General features: G+C 37.3%; 1 protein-coding gene across 7 annotated transcripts in view; it reads right to left on the reverse strand.

The window, feature by feature from the left end:
- The window catches only part of NUBPL (nucleotide binding protein like), a 245569-nt gene extending 238678 nt beyond the window's left edge, over window positions 1-6891 (reverse strand). For 3 of the 7 annotated variants that reach the window (XR_004974816.1, XM_036353572.1, XM_036353562.1), the window contains exons 1-3: window positions 6753-6891; window positions 6063-6210; window positions 2802-2836 (exon numbers count right to left, since the gene is read on the reverse strand). Coding sequence is in view for 2 of the 7 variants with exons in the window: in XM_036353572.1 (XP_036209465.1) it covers window positions 2802-2836; window positions 6063-6210; window positions 6753-6857 (288 nt within the window). In the remaining 5 variants the exon portion in view is untranslated. Of the gene's footprint in view, window positions 1-2801; window positions 2837-3270; window positions 3291-4167; window positions 4213-6062; window positions 6211-6752 lie in introns of those variants that run through there. The other 4 variants (XM_036353617.1, XM_036353579.1, XM_036353626.1 and 1 more) reach the window with 4 other exon arrangements.
- Between the last annotated feature and the right edge of the window lie 12078 nt (window positions 6892-18969).

Raw genomic sequence — 18969 nt, forward strand, 5'->3', positions numbered from 1 at the left:
GCAAGAGAAAAGCAATTAATTAACTACAAGGGAATGCTCATATGACTGTCAGCTGATTTCTCAACAAAAACTATGCAGGCCAGAAGGGAGTGGCAAAAAATATTCAGAGTGATGAATAGCAAGGACCTACAACCAAAATTACTCTACCCAGCAAAGCTATCATTTAGAATTGAAGGTCAGATAAAGAGCTTCACAGACAAGAAAAAGCTAAAGGAGTTCATCACCGCCAAACCAGTATTATATGAAATGCTAAAGGGTATTCTTTAAGAAGAGGAAGAAGAAGAAAAAGGTAAAAAATATGAACAACAAAATGGCAACAAATACATACCAATCAACAATTGAATCTAAAAATCAAAATAAACGAATAAGAAATCTAATGAACAGAATAAATTGGTGAATAAAATAGAATCAGAGGCATGAAAATGGAACAGATTTATGATTCTCAAAGGAAAAGGGGGTAGGAAGGTAGGAGGAGATTAAACTAAGATCTTATATGCATACTAGAGGCCCGGTGCATGAAATTCATGTACTCGGGGGGGGGGGGGGGTCCTTCAGCCCAGCCTGCGCCCTCTTGCAGTCTGGGAGCCCCACGATTGATCGCCCCGCAGAGGGGGGCCACGCTCACCGCCACCGGCCAGGTAACCTGGGCCTCCCTCTTTGGGGCGATTGGAGAGCACCCCCAGCTGGTGGCCTGGGCCTCCCTCTGCAGGGCGATCATGGGGCGATGGCGGGGCCCCCCAACCAATCGCATCGCACCCGCCTTGGCACCGGCAGTCCGTGCTGGGTCACCACGGCTCCCGCGGCAGTGGCAGTCAGTGCTGGGTCGCCATGGCGCCTGTGACCCAGGAGGGACCGAGAGGTCAGCAGTTCAGCCCATTCGCCAGTCCCTGCCCACCTGAGCCTGCTGTGTGTGCAGCCTGGCATTCGGTCATCCTTTCAGCTGTTTTGGGTGTTACGGACCCTGGCTCTTTATATATTAGGTTAGGATATGCATTACCTATGGACACAGACAATAGGGTGGCAAAGGCCTGGGGTGGGGCAGGAACCAGGTGAAAGGGGGAAATGGGGGGAGAAAAAGAGGGACATCTGTAATACCCTCAACAATAAAGATTAAAAATAATAACAACAATGATAAATTTTAAAAATTCATGCAAATTTGTCATCCTACTCCAGAAAAAAAAAAAAGAAAAAAAAAAATATATATATATAACCACATTAGAAAACAAAAAGGTGCCATTTGCAGATTAGAGTTTTAAAAACCTCTAGATCCATGGTTCTTAAACTTTAGCATGTATCAAAATACCCCAGAGGGCTGGTTTAAACACAGATTGCAGGACTCCACCCTCAGGGTTTCGGATTCAGTAGGTATGAGGTGGGGCTGATGATTTTGTATGTCTAACAAGTTCCCAGGTGATGCTGACTCTGCCGGTTTGAGGACCATATTATGAAAACCATCATGCTAAGTAAATAGAGGTCATTAAAAAGAATACTTTTTATTAATTCTAATTAGCATCCTCAGAAAGATTCAAACAAATGATACAACCATTTTTTCAAGTGGGTAGGGACAGCAATTGGAAAATAAAAAAATAGTTCTGAAACACTGGAAAAAATATAATTTCTGAATTTTTAAAAAATCAGAAGGACTAAATAACAACTAAAACCTAGTATAGCAGTGTAGAGGCATCTTCTAAAACACAAAACAAAAGACAAAGTGATGGAGAATCTGAGAGAAAAATTAACTGGCATAAAGGATCCGTATCTACCTAAGAGGTTTCTGGAGAGAGAACAAACACATCACAAGAAGTAATCAATAAAAAAATTTGCTCTAAGCTCAAAAAAACTGAAACTTCGATACTGTTTGGCCAGTTTCCAAGCAAGTAAAAAAATTTAAAGCCAACAATTAGATGCATATCTGTGACATTTCTAAACTCAAAGAACATAAAGAAAACTCTAAAAGCTTTGAGGGGGGAAAATAGGTTATTACAAAGCAATATGAATCCAACTAGCATCAGACATTTCATAAGCATGCTAGAAGAAAATGGAATTTTTTTTCATGGTTTAGAGAGGAAATTATTTTAAACCTGGAATTCTACATCTAGTCAAGCTATCAAACATGAAGGACAAATAAAGACATAGAGTGGGGCCTTGACTTACGAGTTTAATTTGTTCCGTGACGAAGCTCGTAACTCAAATTACTCGTATGTCAAATCAAAAGTGAATGAGTGAGACTCGTGATGCTGGGCTGATGTTGTGGCGTTCACTGCGCCAACTAGCGGTGGGGTATCTGAAGCTGGCTCGTAACCCGAATTTTAGCTCGCAACTCAAAGCAAAAAATCGGCCGAGAGACGGCTCCTATCACGAAAAACTCGTTAGTCGGGACACTCGTAAGTCAAGGCCCCACTGTATTTGGAAATTCAAAAATTAAGAAAATGGGCTTCCTGTCTAGTTTCCTATTTCTACTATAAGAAATTATCACAGATGTCCAAAATGGGTTTAAGGGCTTATATTAGCATATTGGCAGAATTACATGCCTTTTGGAAGCTCTAGGGAAGAATCCATTTCCTTGCCTTTTCTAGCTTCTAGAGGCTGCCTAAATTCTGTGACTAGTGGTCCCCTTTCATTTTCATTAGTGTTATAAAATATAACCAGTAATTATAGCAGACTTTTGAGTTCCTTAAAGACATGCAAATGACTAGAACAGGATTAATAGCTTTTGACAGAATGAAAAACATCAATATGCTCTTTATCAGTGGCTTAAAACACATTTTAATAAATTAATAATTCTATTAATGAACACCTACCGAATCATTCGCTGCTAGTCCAAGTGCAAGGTTAACTGTAAGAAACAAAAAAGTAATTAAATTTAGTAACTTTCCTTCTACTAAAATTCATTTTCCCTTTTAATATGTGCAATGTAATAACCAAAGCACAGGAACATTTAATATATTTTCCTTATTTGTTTTTTACAAGGACATGGAGAGAATTCAGGAAGTAAAAGACCCCCAAAGTAATATTCCAACATAACAGATGCTTATTAAAATTTCAAATAATTCATTTATAATCTGTTATAATTTTGTTTAAATAATCTACTTAGTTTGTTTTAAACTATCTTAGTGGTATATATATATATTTTTTTTTAATTATTTTCAAAAACATATTTTCAAAAAAATATCTACCTTTTAATAAATAAAAATGGGTATGATTATATTGTTTTTTAAAAATAAATGCTAGTGATGCAGGAATTCTAAATATGTAACTCACAGTACTTACATATATGAAAGGTTGAACCACTGTGCAAAGAAAAGGGAAGAAGGTAAAAGGTAAGGTGGTAAAACAAGTTCCGAAAATTGTCTATTCTAGTGAATCCCAAAGACTAGCAAGGAGGAAAGTAGTAGTCTGAAAACCACCTTTAGACCAGCAATAAAGATGTTCCCATGACTGATAAATGGACCCTCATACTATGGATCACATTCCTTACAAATCGATGTCATAAATGATGCCAAAATTGTTTCCTTTAAAGTAGTTAAGAGCATAGGTTTCTGGGTAGGCCTGGTTCAAATCCCAGTTCCACCACTTTTTTATGTAACCTTGAATAGGATATTTTAGCCCCTAAGTCTGTTTCTGCCTCTATAAAATATTTCCTATTTCATAACTGTTGTGAGAATTATAGGAAATACTGTATGTAAAGTACTTAGCCTAGGGCACTTGATAAATTAATCTTTATAAATTATAAAGTAATTCTGAATTTCAAGTACATCATAGGTTAAACATAATCCAACATTTAAGTGGAAACCATCAGAGGTTAATTCATTTTCATGTTAGGGTCTTTCAATATTTATACAATAGGCTCACAGAGCATGTTTGTATTAATCAAATGTTATCATTCTAATCCAAAATATCTCTAGCATACACATTCAAATGGGAAGTATTTTCAGATTGTTTGGGACAAGAATAAATACATATAAGGAAAAGAAATATAATACCAACAGAGTTACATAGAAATAACCTATTTCTAAAGCTTATGTATGCAGATAGGGCTGTTATGAAAAAGGATAGGCCAGTTGTTTGGGACAGGTGGTCTAACATTAACAAAGGAAAAAAAGCAAAGAAGGGATTCACTGAAACACCTACTTGTGACATATACTATACATTTTCTCATATATTTACCTATTTATATGCTATCGCATTCCATGGCAATAGGTAATCTTCTAACTAAAAACAATAAACAATCAGTTTTTAAAAAAGTGCTAGCCTATAGACCCAGCAAATTATATTGCACAAAACCATGGCTATCATCATGAAAATAACTTCCATCTTTAACAAGACCAAGTAGTCACAGAGCATACAAAATTATTCACACCACTGAAAACAGGTAAATGTACTCTGAATTTAAAAAGAGGTATATTCTAGAACCAAAGATTAAGAGCTACTAAGTTTTAAAAACAAAATATCAAATAGATCGATTGTAGACTCTTAGGACAGCAAAAATGTGCCGGATATAGCATGAATTCTTTAGAACAGTCACTAACTAATCATTTTAATAACAGTTTATTACCTATTAAATAGTAAATTAAGGGTCTATCATCACTACAATACTTGGTAGAGCTGAATTTCTTCAAACATCTGAAAAATTCTTTTACACTTACCTTCAGGTAAAAATGGGGGCGGGGGAGGTAGGGGTAAATGAACTAATAAAATTATACAGTTGGATTTATTGCTAGTTGTGCAACTATAAAACCACTAAGATGTAGGATTTACTAAATATGGCTTTAAGTCAAAACACAGATGTCTAGTGACAGTCACAGAACTCTGTACCTGGTCCTTCTTATTTCAAAAATGTCATTAGTTTCAATAGAAATAAAGAATTTTGAGATGCATATATGCCGTAACTTTAGGTTAATAATCTGGGGAAGGGGGGAAAACCCACAAATTTTAAAGATCTTGCCAGTACAGAAGCAAACTAAAATTAACAAAGTGAAATATAATAAGGTAGTCACTTTTTAAAAATCAACTGCAAAAAAAGATAGGTTAGCTAAGACCTGAATTAGCAGCCATTCCTATTGAAATAACTGAAAATTAAATATGAGGCAACAATAAGACATGAGAACTTTATGACCCCAAATTAATAATACTCTGTAGAGTAGGATTGGGAGAAGGGATGTTACCCTTCAAATTATTGCACTGGATTAACTGTTTAGAAATAAGAGGTTTCTTTTGAAAAAACTTGGGAATATCTGTTTATTAGTTTTGGATGGTAACTCTTCTATTTCTGGTTGCATTCTTTTATGGGTACTAAAAGCAGCACTTCAGTCACAATGAAGTCTACAATAAATTAAAAAGAGCCACTCCAAAAACATATATATATATATATATATATATATAAAATTTTCTCTGCTCCAATATAATATAAAAGATATAAAGATTAGATGATATCTTAAATAATTACATTAAATCTTTTCAAGCATTTTCAAATATTAGGTCTATATGGACTCTATAAATGCTGAAAATTATATTACGGTTAAATAAAAAAAGATCACAATAATGTAAACAATCTCATTACAATTACATGTACAACTACATGTAAATGGAAAAAGACTGCCAAAGAACAGAAATAATTCAGTATTAAAGTCAATAGATGGTTTTAAAATAACAGTAACCAAACACTGAGCACTTACTATGTAGGAGACACTGTGCAAAGGGTTCAGTTTAATTTAGGTAACCATCTAATGAAAAATAGTTGTCATCCTTGCCGTTTTACAGGTAAGTAAACTAAAGATCTGATGGGCAACTTGACAACCTTTGCCTCAGTTAAGGAGTCAAAGGCCTGGCTATCTACCAAGTTTGGTCTAACTCCAAAATCTAAGCTCCTAACCACTACCAACTCCTGATATTAAGTAACCAGCTACCAGGAACTTCACAAATACTAACTTTTTTGTTGTTGTTGTTACTTTTTTTTTTTACAAATACTAACTTTTAAAAAAACAAATCTACAGTTTTAATACTGTGCAATCGCCAGTTGTCAAAAGTTCCTAATTGAGATTCAAATTAATATCCTATAATACCTGCTGTTGTAGACTTTCCAACTCCACCCTTTCCAGAAGCCACAACTATAACTTGTTTAACACCTTCTATTGGTTTCTGCTTTGGAAGTCCTCGGGACATGATTTGTGTTCTTCTTTGTTTTAGGGTCTCATTTTCAGCTCCAGATAACTTTAAAAAAAAGTTTTAAAATAAGCCATCTTTATTATCATACTGTGAAAATAAAAACGATTCGGGGTTTGTGATTAAAAGGGCATTCTTTCTTTCTTTCTTTTTCCAGTCCAAGTCTATTCATTTCTACTAGTGAGGCCTTTAGTGCTATTCACCTACTGCTATTGATCACAATCCAAGAGACACGTTGTTTCAGCTGACTCATCTGTCAAGACACCCAGACGTTACAAATGGAAAGCAAGCGCCGCTTTCCGGAGTTAGAGCCTCCACGTGTTTCCTTCTCTGCATAAACCAAGGCTTAAGAAAGCAATGCGCAGGTCACACATCCATGTTCTAACCATGTTCCACGTCCCTCCACACCTCGGCCTCATCCTATGGGGACCTGCACAGAAAGCGGGGCCATCCAGCCGCCGGGTCTCACTGAGCGGCCAGCGGCGGGGGGGACCCCGGGGCTCCGCGGGCCTTCGGCGGAGGCAACGCCAGGCCCCTGCGGCCCAGCAGCTCCGTCCCGCCCTCCGCCCCTGCCCGGCTGCACCACGGACCTGGCGCCGACACACCCAGTGGCTTCCCCCAAGCGGGACACAGGCCCCGCCACCACTCCGGAGCGACACCCCGCCAAAACGCAGCCAACGCTGCCAAGACCCCATTCCGCAGAACGCCGCCCACAGCCCAGCCCGGAAGCCGTCGCTGTTGGCGCCGGGTAATGACGTCACATAGCAACGCCCGGCTTCCTTTCCCTAGCGACTAGCCTCCTTGGAGTTTCTTTTTTTTTTTTTTTTTTTTTTCTCCAAAGTCATTTTAATTCTACATTTAGATGAGTTTTCCACATTGCCACTAATGAATTTTCATTGAGAAACTATATTCTGGAGCAAACAATTTGGTCAAACAATTGCATTTACTAAACATTGTTTTAATTAAAATAATTTAATTAATTGATTTAGTCATGTTAATGAATATTTTATATATTTACAATTTTCCCCCTAGATTTAATTTTTTAAAGAATAATATTAAAATTTCATTTTCTTTTTATTTGTTTTTTATTGTTTAAAGTATTACAAACAGTAGTACATATGTCTCCTTTTTCCTCCCCACAATGGCCTCCTCCCCCCCCCCCCCCCCGCAGCCCCACTCCCCCCACTCCACCTCCCAGTGTCTGTGTCCATTGGTAGGCATGCATGCAAGTCCTTTGATTGATCTCTTAACCTCCCCCCCCAAAACCTTCCCCTGCCTTCCTGCTGAACTTTGACAGTCTTTTGGATGCTTCTTTGTCTCTGTATCTATTTTTGTTCACCGGTTTAGGATGTTCTTTATATTCCACAAATGAGTGAGATCATGTGATATTTCTCTTTCTCTGACTGGCTTATCTCGCTTAGCATAATGTTCTCCAGTTCCATCCATGCTGTTGCAAATAGTAAGAATTCCTTCCTTTTTACAGCAGTGTAGTATTCCATTCTGTAGATGTACCACTGATTTTTAAACCACTCATCAGCTAATGGGCACTTAGGCTGTTTCCAAATCTTAGCTATTGTAAATTGTGCTGCTATGAACATAGGGGTGCATATATCCTTTCTGATTGGTGTTTCTGGTTTCTTGGGATATATTCCTAGAAGTGGTATGACTGGGTCAAATAGCAGTTCCATTTTTAATTTTTTGAGGAAACACCATACTGTTGTCCACAGTGGCTGCACCAATCTGCACTCCCACCAGCAGTGCAAGAGGGTTCCTTTTTCTCCTCATCCTCTGCAGCACTTGTCATTTGTTGATTTGTTGATGATAGCCATTCTGACAGATGTGGGATGGTACCTCATTGTTGTTTTGATTTGCATCTCTCGGATGATTAGTGACTTTGAGCATGTTTTCATATGTCTTTCAGCCTTCTGTATGTCCTCTTTCAAAAAGTGGGTATTTAGGTCCTTTGCCCATTTTTTGATTAGGTTGTTTATCTTCCTTTTGTTAAGTTGTATGAGTTCCTTGTAAATTTTGGAGATTAAACCCTTATCAGAAACAACATTGGCAAATATGTTCTTCCATGCAGTGGGCTTTCTTGTTGTTTTGTTGATGGTTTCTTTTGCTGTGCAGCAGCTTTTTATTTTGATGTAGTCCCATTTGTTTATTTTCTCCTTAGTTTCCATTGCCCTGAGAGCTGTATCGGTAAAGATATTGCTACGACAAATGTTTGCTATTTTGCTGCCTTTGGCTTCTTCTAAGATTTTTATGGTTTCTAGTCTTATGTTTAAGTCCTTTATCCATTTTGAGTTTATTTTTGTGTATGGTGTAGGTTGGTGGTCTAGTTTCATTTTTTTTTTTTTTGCACATATCTGTCCAGTTTTCCCAGCACCATTTATTGAAGAGACTGTCTTGACTCCATTCTATGCTCTTGCCTCCTGTGTCAAATATTAATTGAGCATAATGACTTGTGTCGATTTCTGGGTTCTCTGTTCTCTTCCACTGGTCTATATGTCTGTTCTTGTGCCAGTACCAGGCAGTTTTGTAGTATAGCTTGATATCTAGTATTGTGATCCCTCCAACTTTGTTCTTCTTTCTCAAGATTGCTGCAGCTATTTGGGGTCATTTTTTATTCCATATTTTTGGAGAGTTTGTTCTAGGTCTTTGAAGTATGCTGTTGGTATTTAATGGGGATTGCATTAAATTTTAGATTGCTTTAGGTAGTATGGACATTTTAATGATGTTGATTCTACCAATCCATGAACATGGTATATTCTTCCATTTGTTTATGTCTTCCTCTATCTCTATCTTCAGCGTCCTGTAATTTTCTGAGTACAGGTCCTTTACCTCCTGGGTTAAATTTATTCCTAGGTATCTTAATGTTTTTTGTTGCAATGGTAAATGGGATTTTTTTTTTTTTTTTAGTTTCTCTTTCTGTGAGTTCATTATTGGTGTATAAAAAAGCCATAGACCTCTGGGTGTTAATTTTGTATCCTGCTACATTGCTGAATTCATTCATTAAGTCTAGTAGTTTTTTATTGAGTATTTAGGGTTTTCTATGTACAATATGTCATCTGCGAATAATGACAATTTTACTTTTTTCCAATTTGGATGCCTTTTATTTCTCCTTCTTGTCTGATCGCCATGCTAATACTTCCAGTACTATGTTGAACAGGAGTGGTGAGAGGGGGCATCCCTGTCTTGTTCCTGTTCTTAGGGGAAATGGTTTTAGTTTTTGCCCATTGATCCTTTGAGTTTCTTCAGCCCAGGAACCTGACTTGCTTCACAGCCAGGTGCAAACATTTTACAGTGTTTAACCAAATATTTGTGAAGCACTTTCATGTGCCTCATCTTATTTGATCCTCACAGAAGTCCTGGAGTAGGTAGATTGGAGACTCGGTAGAATCCTATTTCCTTTTCATTAGCAAGAAAACAGAGATTTAGAAAGTTTAGAAACTTGACCCAACTGAGAAGAAATAAGAAATGGTGGAACTTGAAAATGACTTCAGGATTTCTCACTGCCTCAATTAAATATTTTACCCTTTTTTCTCTCCTGAGTGATCTATAATAATAACCTGCTTCATGTTGATATTTACTGCTGTGTTGCTAACAACTACCTGAAAGAGAAGTTGGGGTGCTTTGCTGGGCTGGAAAAGTTTAGCTAAATCAGAAAAGTTTAGCTAAAGCAGGTCTAATTAAGCAAGTTTTGCTCAAGAAAGAACTTACATGAAGAATGAAGTGGAAATTATCTTGATGGAAGGCAGTATGTCTACAAAGTGGATAAACAAGTGATGAAAATAGGTTTAAGAGAGAAAGATGAACACTGATACAGGAACCCAGACCCCCAAAAAGGATTATTCAGGGTGTGGGGTGGTTTACCCTGGCATGTCTCCATAATATTTTCTAAGGTTGATTTTAATTTCTATCTGTAGGAATGTGTTGTATAGTCATTCAGTTTATTGTGTTCTAACCTGATCTAATTTCCTTTCCTTTAATACAGGCATAACATATCAACCTCAAAGAATTATTGTGAGGATCAAATGAGATATTACAGAAAATACATTAAATTTAATAAGCTGGGGGGAAATTCAGTTTCTTGCTTTTTCTCCCCCAATCTCACCACCTTATTGCTTCTTTAAACTTTCTTTACCTTTCACTAAATTTGACACATTTAACTTACTATTTTATATCACTTTCTGTTATTTTGTGATGTGTTCCCTCAACTGATTTTATTAATTTTTAAATGTTTATCTGCTCAATGTTTATAAATTATAGGTCAAAGGAATAGGGATAAAGAGAATAGCTGTCAGAACAATCCATTCACAAAACAGGAAATATTAAATATCTGTTTCCACATAGCTTTGTAAGTTCTTCCAGACTTCTGAAGATTCATTCATTTAACAAGCATTTACTAGTATTGAACAACTACTATGTGCCAAACACTACACTAATCTTAGCGTTTTCAACATTGAACAAGACATAATTTCTCCACTCAAGGACTTTGCAATACAGCAAGAGAGAAAGAGTACATTATCAAACAATTACAATATGATGTAATAAGTATAGGAAAAAAGGTACTGACTGAGTGATACAGAAGTATAAACAAAGAGTACCCAATTTAAGCAAGGACTGCTTCTGGATAAGGTGACTTCTAAACTGAATCCTGTGTGTGGCTAATGGGTAGTAGTACCCTAGGAGAACAGCTGCAGATTGCTGTGCAGAGGTGAGAAACAAACTGTTAATCACTGAAAATAATCTATGTGGCTTGAGCACAGTGTGTAAGGTACCAGATTGAAAGAGATTAGGATGGAGGTTGGTAAAGATGGAGGTTGCCCAGGTCATGAAAAGCTTCGTAGGCCATGTAAAGGAATTTGGATTTTATCGTGAAGGAACCATGGAAGGGTTTTAAGCAGGAAAATAACATGGTACGATTTGTGTTTTAGAAATGCCACTATGATTATTAGGGAAGAAGGGGGGAGAGTGGATGGAAGAGGCAAGATAAGAGGCTGGGAGACAAGAGATTATTGTAGTAATCCAAGAGAAATGTTCAGAAAGGATATATGCACCCCTATGTTCATAGCAGCACAATTCACCATAGCTAAGATCTGGAAACAGCCTAAGTGCCCATCAGTAGATGAATGGATTAGAAAACTGTGGTACATCTACACGATGGAATACTATGTTGCTCTAAAAAGGAAGGAACTCTTACCATTTGCAATGGCATGGATGGAACTGGAGAGCATTATGCTAAGTGAAATAAGCCAGTCAATGAAGGAAAAATACCACATGATCTCACTCATTCATGGATAATAGAGACCATTATAAACTTTTGAACAATAATAGATACAGACGCAGAGCTGCCTCAAACAGATTGTCAAACTGTAGCGGGAAGGCCGGGGAGGGTTGGGGGGTAGGAGGTAGGGGGGTAAGAGATCAACCAAAGGACTTGTATGCATGCATATAAGCATAACCAATGGACATAAGACACTGGGGGATAGGGGAGGCTAGGGGACTGTCTAGGGCGGGGGGATAAAATGGACACATATGTAATACCCTTTGTAATACTTTAAGCAATAAAAAAAAAGAGAGAGAGAGAAATGTTGAACGCTTGATTTAACATACCTAAATTTCACTTGGCTTATCCATAAAATAGGTAATACCTACTTGCAAAATTGTTGTGAGGTTGAATTTAAAATAATGCATGTAGAATGCTTACCGCATAGCACACATGCTTATTAACTGTTAGCTATTGTGATGATTTGTGGTTTTGAGGAGGTTTATGTTGTAGGCAACTAGGTGAATGGTACTGACATTCTCTAAGAGAAAACACAGGGAAGGAACAAGTAAGACCAATATTTGCAGAATGAATGAATCATTAATTAGATTTACCTGTCAGCAGATTTGGATATCAGGAGTATACCAAAGATTTCTATTGTTTCTTCTTCAATAATCACAGCCACACATACAGGTATTTGCTCAAAATAGTATTCTCCCTTAGTTCCTAAGAATTCATAAGTCATTTGACCCCATCCCCATGGTCATTAATTGGATTAAAAATTGATATGCAACCAAAATTAGACAGAGATTTTTAAAAAGAAAAGATATTACTGAATCTTAGTTTGCATTTGCACTGATAGGCTGTGCACACAGAAGCAGAAAAAAACCAATGCCTTGAGAGAAGAAGAAAGCCAACCAGAAGAGATGATGTGCCCAGAGAGGGAAGGAAGAACAATTGCACTGATTCATAATAGCTCTCCCGTTCCTATTTCTAGTCCATAGTGAGCTTCAACTTCCTATCATTAGGGCTATGAAATATATTTACATCCATCTAACAAATTCTCTTTCTTCCTTGGCTTAATTTGGGTAGGTTTCTATGTACTTGTAACTATGGTGAGATATATTTTGTAATATTTATCAGGGATTTCCCCCCAATAATTCCTTGTACATTATATAGCCCTTCCCCATTTGGAAAAAGTATGTGGTATCATTGTATGACATCGCAGAATGTTAGAGAAAGGAGATTATTTCTTTTATTTTGAATTTTGAAAGTTAGGAGCTTTTAAGAGAATGGGGACAGCTCTGACAATGGCAATAGATTCAGAAGAACTATATGATACTATAAAAAGCATTGTTTCTTGCTTATGTAAGTAAGAATTACATTTGGGCCGAAACCGGTTTGGCTCAGTGGATAGAGCGTCGGCCTGCGGACTGAAAGGTCCCAGGTTCGATTCCGGTCAAGGGCATGTACCTGGGTTGCGGGCATATCCCCAGTAGGAGATGTGCAGGAGGCAGCTGATCGATGTTTCTCTCTCATCGATGTTCCTAACTCTCTATCTCTCTCCCTTCCTCTCTGTAAAAAAATCAATAAAATATATTTTAAAAAAAAAAAAGAATTACATTTGGCCACAAGTAGCAGGAAACTCTAACACTGTCTTAAACAAGTAGGGATATATTAGTTTGTATGAAAAGTTCACAGATAGACTTCGCAGGTCTGATGCAGTGGATCCACTGTATTATTATGTCCCAAATTCATTCTTTTCGTTTCATCATCTCTGTGTCCTTATTTTTGTCCCCTCACAGTCACAAGTTGGTGGCTGCACCTTTAGGCACCAAGACTATTCCCAGTAGGGGGCATGCAGGAGGCGGCTGATCAATGATTCTCTCTCATCATTGATGTTTTTATCTCTCTCTCCCTCTCCCTTCCTTTCTGAAATCAATAAAATATATTTTTTTTAAAAGACTACGGCCCTAGCTGGTTTAGCTCAGCAGATAGAGCATCGGCCTGCGGACTCAAGAGTCCCGGGTTCGATTCCGGTCAAGGGCATCTACCTGGGCTGCGGGCACATCCCCAGTAGGGGGCGTGCAAGAGACAGCTGAATCGATGTTTCTCTCTCATCGATGTTTCTAACTCGCTATCCCTCTCCCTCTAACTTCTTCTCTGTAAAAAAATCAATAAAATATGTTTTTAAAAAAAAGACTATGTTCGACACAGGAAGATAGGAATGACAAAGATTTCAAAAACTACTTTCCTTAGTGAGTCTTTTCTTTTTTTTTATTTGGGAAGAGAAGCAACACACGCATCAAATTGACTAGAACCAGGTCACATGACTATCCTTAGAAACAAGAGAAACTGAGAAATCAAGCATTTAGATATCTCTAACCCATAGAGTAGAGGAAAGTAATGGAGAACGTGGTTAGACATGGATATTGAGTAAGCCAACTAAATATTTGTCCTAGAAAAACTATCTTAAATTTTCTAAGATTGTGGAAGACACAAATAGAAAAAAAAGTGAGAACTTAGATATACCTGGTATGTACATGGGTTCTTATGCCAGATGTTGGAGTTGGATAACCCAATAACACTCTCACCCCTGTTTCTTAGCCACCTTCAACTATAGAGGCTAGAAATTCATATACTCACTTTCCTAGTCTCACCTATAGTTCTGGGCACATGTGACATAGTTCTGAACAATGCAGTGTAGGGAAAGTTCGTAGGGGGTGGGGAGCTTCAGAGAAAGCTTCTGCTTTTCTGATAGAGTGGGACATAGTTGGTGTTACCCCTTTTCCCATTTCCATCATAGATATGGCACCTGGAGATGTGGCAGCTGTCTTGTGAACATGACAAGCACAATGGTGACAAACACAAAAGCCAACAGCTGAGGGTAACAAAGTGGAAATATGGCAGGAAGATGAATTCTTGGTTATATAGTTAAGCTGCTATGCCAATGTTGGCCTGCATCTCCAGGCCTCTTGTTGTGTGAGATAACTGTTTTAACCACTGCTGGTTAGGATTTCTGTTATTTGAAGTTAAAATAACCCATGCCTGTTATAGCTCCTAAGAAGGAACCCCATACACAGTAACTACCTCTCTCCTGTTCACTCAAAAATTGGTATGTGTGGGGCAGGGGATAGAGCCCCAAATCAGTTTGAAGGATGTGAGAACAACGGAATCAATGCCCCCAATTCCTGACAGTGGCAGAACCACAGAATAGAAATGATTGAGTGTTGTGTTTAGGCAGACAATCTGAGACAGCCTCCTAGGGTTTGCCCCTCCAAAGAGCCACAGGAGTGGCTGAGAGAAAGCTGATCCTTAAGAGACCTTAATGTGAAGAATAAGGAAAGATTTGGCAACAATATGCATTTTTTTATATTTTTATTGATTTCAAAGAGGAAGGGAGAGGGAGAGAGAAAGAGAGAGAAACAGCAACAATGGGAGAGAATCATTGATCAGCTGCCTCCTGCACACCCCACATCAGAAATCGAGCCCGAAAACCAGGCATGTACCCTGGCCAGGAATGGAACCGTGACCTCCTGGTTCATGTGTCAACACTCAGCTACTGAGCCACTCCTGCCAGGCACAACAATATGCATTTTTAAGTACTTGGCATCCAATGGATGCTGGTATGGATAGATAAAGACCTCGAGGATTAAATTCATGTGGACATCTGGACACTTCACAGGTACAACCCTGTTGGAATCTGTATTTAATTAGATTAAGTTTTTATCCTCCCCTGAGAGAAATTTATAAATAAATACTGATCAAATCAAAGAAGATACATTTGAATATCTCCTAACTGTGATTATGTTAATATCCTGTATTGTTTTCTAGAAAGGATTTGTACCTGCCTGATTACTTGCCCTCTCAAAAACAAAACAAACAAACAAACAACAAAAAAAACTACCCTCTTTAGGTGACCAAGGACTCAATGAAAGTTCATATTCCCACACCAAGTGGGGGCCTGCCTCATTCTCTGTCCTTAAGTCTCAGTGTCAGTTGAGAACATGCTTTGTTCCTTGCTCAACTCATTAAGGAAAAACGGGGTGTTATGGACAGTTTCCTGTCTCTGTTGAGTACTAAATGAAGCTCAGAAACTAGTGCCAGTGCCTTAAGTTTAAGGTTATTGTCCCCAGCTGAACCACTCATCCTGTCCAAAGGACTCACTGAAATTAAAACCTCAGCCCATCTGTGAACTTTTTGAATGATACCCCATTAATTGACCTAACTTTGTCCCACAGTATGATTTGTTCCCAGGTCTCTCTGCTCATGACTAAGCATGAAACTGTCTTACCTACATCTAATACAAATTTTCACATTAAAGTATAAAGTAATCTGCTTAGGTCAGTGGTTCTCAATGTTGGCTGCACATTAGAATCACCTGGGAATCTTTTTAAAATCCTGATTTCTGGGCCTCATCCTCCGGAAATTCTGTTTCTTTGTTACTAATGTTGTAGCCCCACCCCATAACAAAGAAACAGAATTTTCAGAGGATGAGGCCCAGAAATCAGGATTTTAAAAAGATTCCCAGGTGATTCTAATGTGCAGCCAACGTTGAGAACTACTGGCTTAGGTAAACAGCTTCCCAATGTGCCAGTCTCTGTAGGAAACCTGATTTAGGAAATTTGTGGATTTTCCCATATCAAAGACTTTGCTGGCCTTTTATTAGCCAAGCTAACATAGTCTAGTGCTGTTGAAGAGGTCCCTTTTTTTTTTTTTTTTTTTTTAATAAAGAAAACATAGTATATTCTTAGACTAGATAGACTTCTTAGAATGTGCCTCTAAATGGCGAAAAATCCACCTCTAGAATGAGACAGGATGGGTTTCTAAATGCCAATATCCACAGCTGGTTAGATTATAGCATCGGTGATTTGACATTTAAATTTGATTTATAAGGTTGAACTGAATCCTTGGACGAAGGTCACAGTGCTAACATCTTTAGCTGAATATAGTTTTTCTTTAAAGTTTAAAGCTTCAAAGAAGATCCTGTCCTAAAATAGAAGACACACAATCAGAATTTAGAAAAAGTATTTGTCACCCAAAGCAAATATTTGCTACAGACGAGGCTGTAGTAGTCCTGTGATTTTGCTTTTTGATTTCATTTCCTCTAAGTATTCTTTTAGCTAAGTCCTTCTTACTCTTCAGTTCTACCCTGGAGATTAAATGGCATAAGTAGATTCTACAAGACTTTGCTAAAACCTATTTCATTCTGTATTCAGAAGAGAATTTTCCTGTGCGCTTCAGAGAACATACCAAGGACAATGACAAAGCAGAGTCCCATCAAGATACCAAACCTTCACTTCAGCTAATGTGAAGTTCTATTTTCTTCAGGGAAAAGGAGATAACGTAGATTTTTGTCTATTTTATACTGCTACCAAAATGTGAGGATATTCTCTATAAACATGTGCTTTATGTAATATCTTAGTTTATTTGGTGTTCTGGTACCAAATCTTGCCAAATTATTAACCTTTTCTATTTAGGGTGTATTGACCATAAATATAGATACTATATGTGATAGGCCATAAATATTGCAGGCAAAAAATTTGTTCAATCCATTTATATAACTACCACATCACTATAATCTCTCAAAATGTAACTATATTGTGATTTAGAACAAAAGAGCAGAAATACCAACATTAAAGTTTATAATATCAATTTGTTCTAGGATAAACTAGCACACTTAAAAGTATGAAGTTTATCTTTATCTTCAGCCTTCCACACAGCTTTTAAGCTGCTTGAAGTCCTCTAATTTATACCAACCAATCTTACTGGCTGTATTTGGGTCAATTTTCCACAGCATCCTCTTCTGCGGCTTAAAAATAAAATGGGATTTTCCTGGCCACCCTTGACTCAAGCTAATGAACTCACTCTCATCCACTAACCATAAATCAACAATCCAAACACTATTAAAGTGTTAGTTACTAATCTCTCCCAATTTAAGCTTTTCCAGTCTTTGCTAGTCTTCAAAACAAACAAAAATGTTTTTGCATAAAAGTTAATTTGGGATATAATTTTCCTAAGTAATGTAATAGCTGATGTTTTGACTTGGTTAGGAATACAAAGAGCTCTTTTAATTACCTGATGAAGTTTTATCAACTACTCAAAGTCAACAACCTTATTACGTTAATGCCATTTTGAATCTCTTTTGAACTTGTAATCATATGCAAGAATTACTATTTTATTTAACCAAGGCTGATTTTGTGAGAACATGCTGGGAATGTGCATTGAGAATGCCATTTTTTATAGATATCAGTTACTGATATAACAAAATCAACACCATTTGCTTATGAAATACACCATTTGTTGATAAAATGTATACACATATGAGATTGTTCTTTTTCTCTAATGCTTTTCTGAAGTGCAATTCAGCTTTCCCAGGGTCTGATGATGAAGGCTTTCTCATTTCATAGCTGACAGCACTGAAGAAAGAGCAGAATAATGGAAGAATAAAATAATGTGCTTATTGTAGTACTTTAAACTTCTTAGTCTGTGACACTATATGGCAGGGGTGAGGAACCTTCTTTCTGCCAAGGGCCATTTGGATGTTTGTAACATCATTTGCAGACCAAACAAAATTATCAACTTGAAAATTAGCCTGCTCTATTTGCTTAAGCATTTAATTACTCACCCCTAATGCCTGGCAGAGCCAGACCAATTGAGGAGAAGCACCTGGGCAAACAGCCACCCCTGCAGGAAGAAGTCTAGATTCCTACTCAACTACTTAACTCAGTAGACATTTCTACCTCTGAGTTTCTCATATAAATTTAAGCTTCATTAACTTTAGTTAAAGCATTTATTTCATAGACCCATAAACATATTTAATGGCCTTCTCTTTAACTGCATTGAAATCACATTTTATTTATAATGTATTCAAAATTTCATTAAAATATTGTTAATTATAATACAGTGGGGCCTTGACTTATGAGTTTAATTCGTTCCGAGACCGAGCTCATTAAGGAGCTTGTTAACTCAAATTACTCTGTCAACTCAATGCAAAAAATCGGCCGAGAGATAGCTGGTATCTCAAAAAACTCGTTAGTCGGGACACTCGTAAGTCAAGGCCCCACTGTAGTTTACAATCCCTTTGCCCTTCTTAACTTTGTCATTCCTTGAAATTGTGTCTCAAACCCTACTTTTTTCATAATTCTACAATAATCTCATCAAGAATGAATCTTTACCTTAACAATTGTTAACATTTTACTTAACAGAACATTAATTTAAGGTACAATTTGATTGCTTTCATTTTATACGTTTAAGTTAGCACAGCTAGCCTATTTCAGGCCTTTCTTATACAACCTGCTTTCAATTACAGTTAAATATTGCCACAACACGGTCAGATTTATTTAAAATGAGGCACAATATAACATCTATATGCATTCATAGCACTGTATCCTAAATTCTATCCAACTTGGTACTTATTACATATTGCCTTTTACCATTTTCTAATTGTGTCTTCTCTTACATAAGACTCTGTGGTATTTGTGGCGCTACAATTTAATATTTATATAATCAATACAAAGCTTAGTGCCAGGCACACT

This window comes from Myotis myotis, unplaced genomic scaffold, assembly GCF_014108235.1.
Source record: "Myotis myotis isolate mMyoMyo1 unplaced genomic scaffold, mMyoMyo1.p scaffold_m19_p_1, whole genome shotgun sequence".
NCBI lineage: Eukaryota > Metazoa > Chordata > Mammalia > Chiroptera > Vespertilionidae > Myotis > Myotis myotis.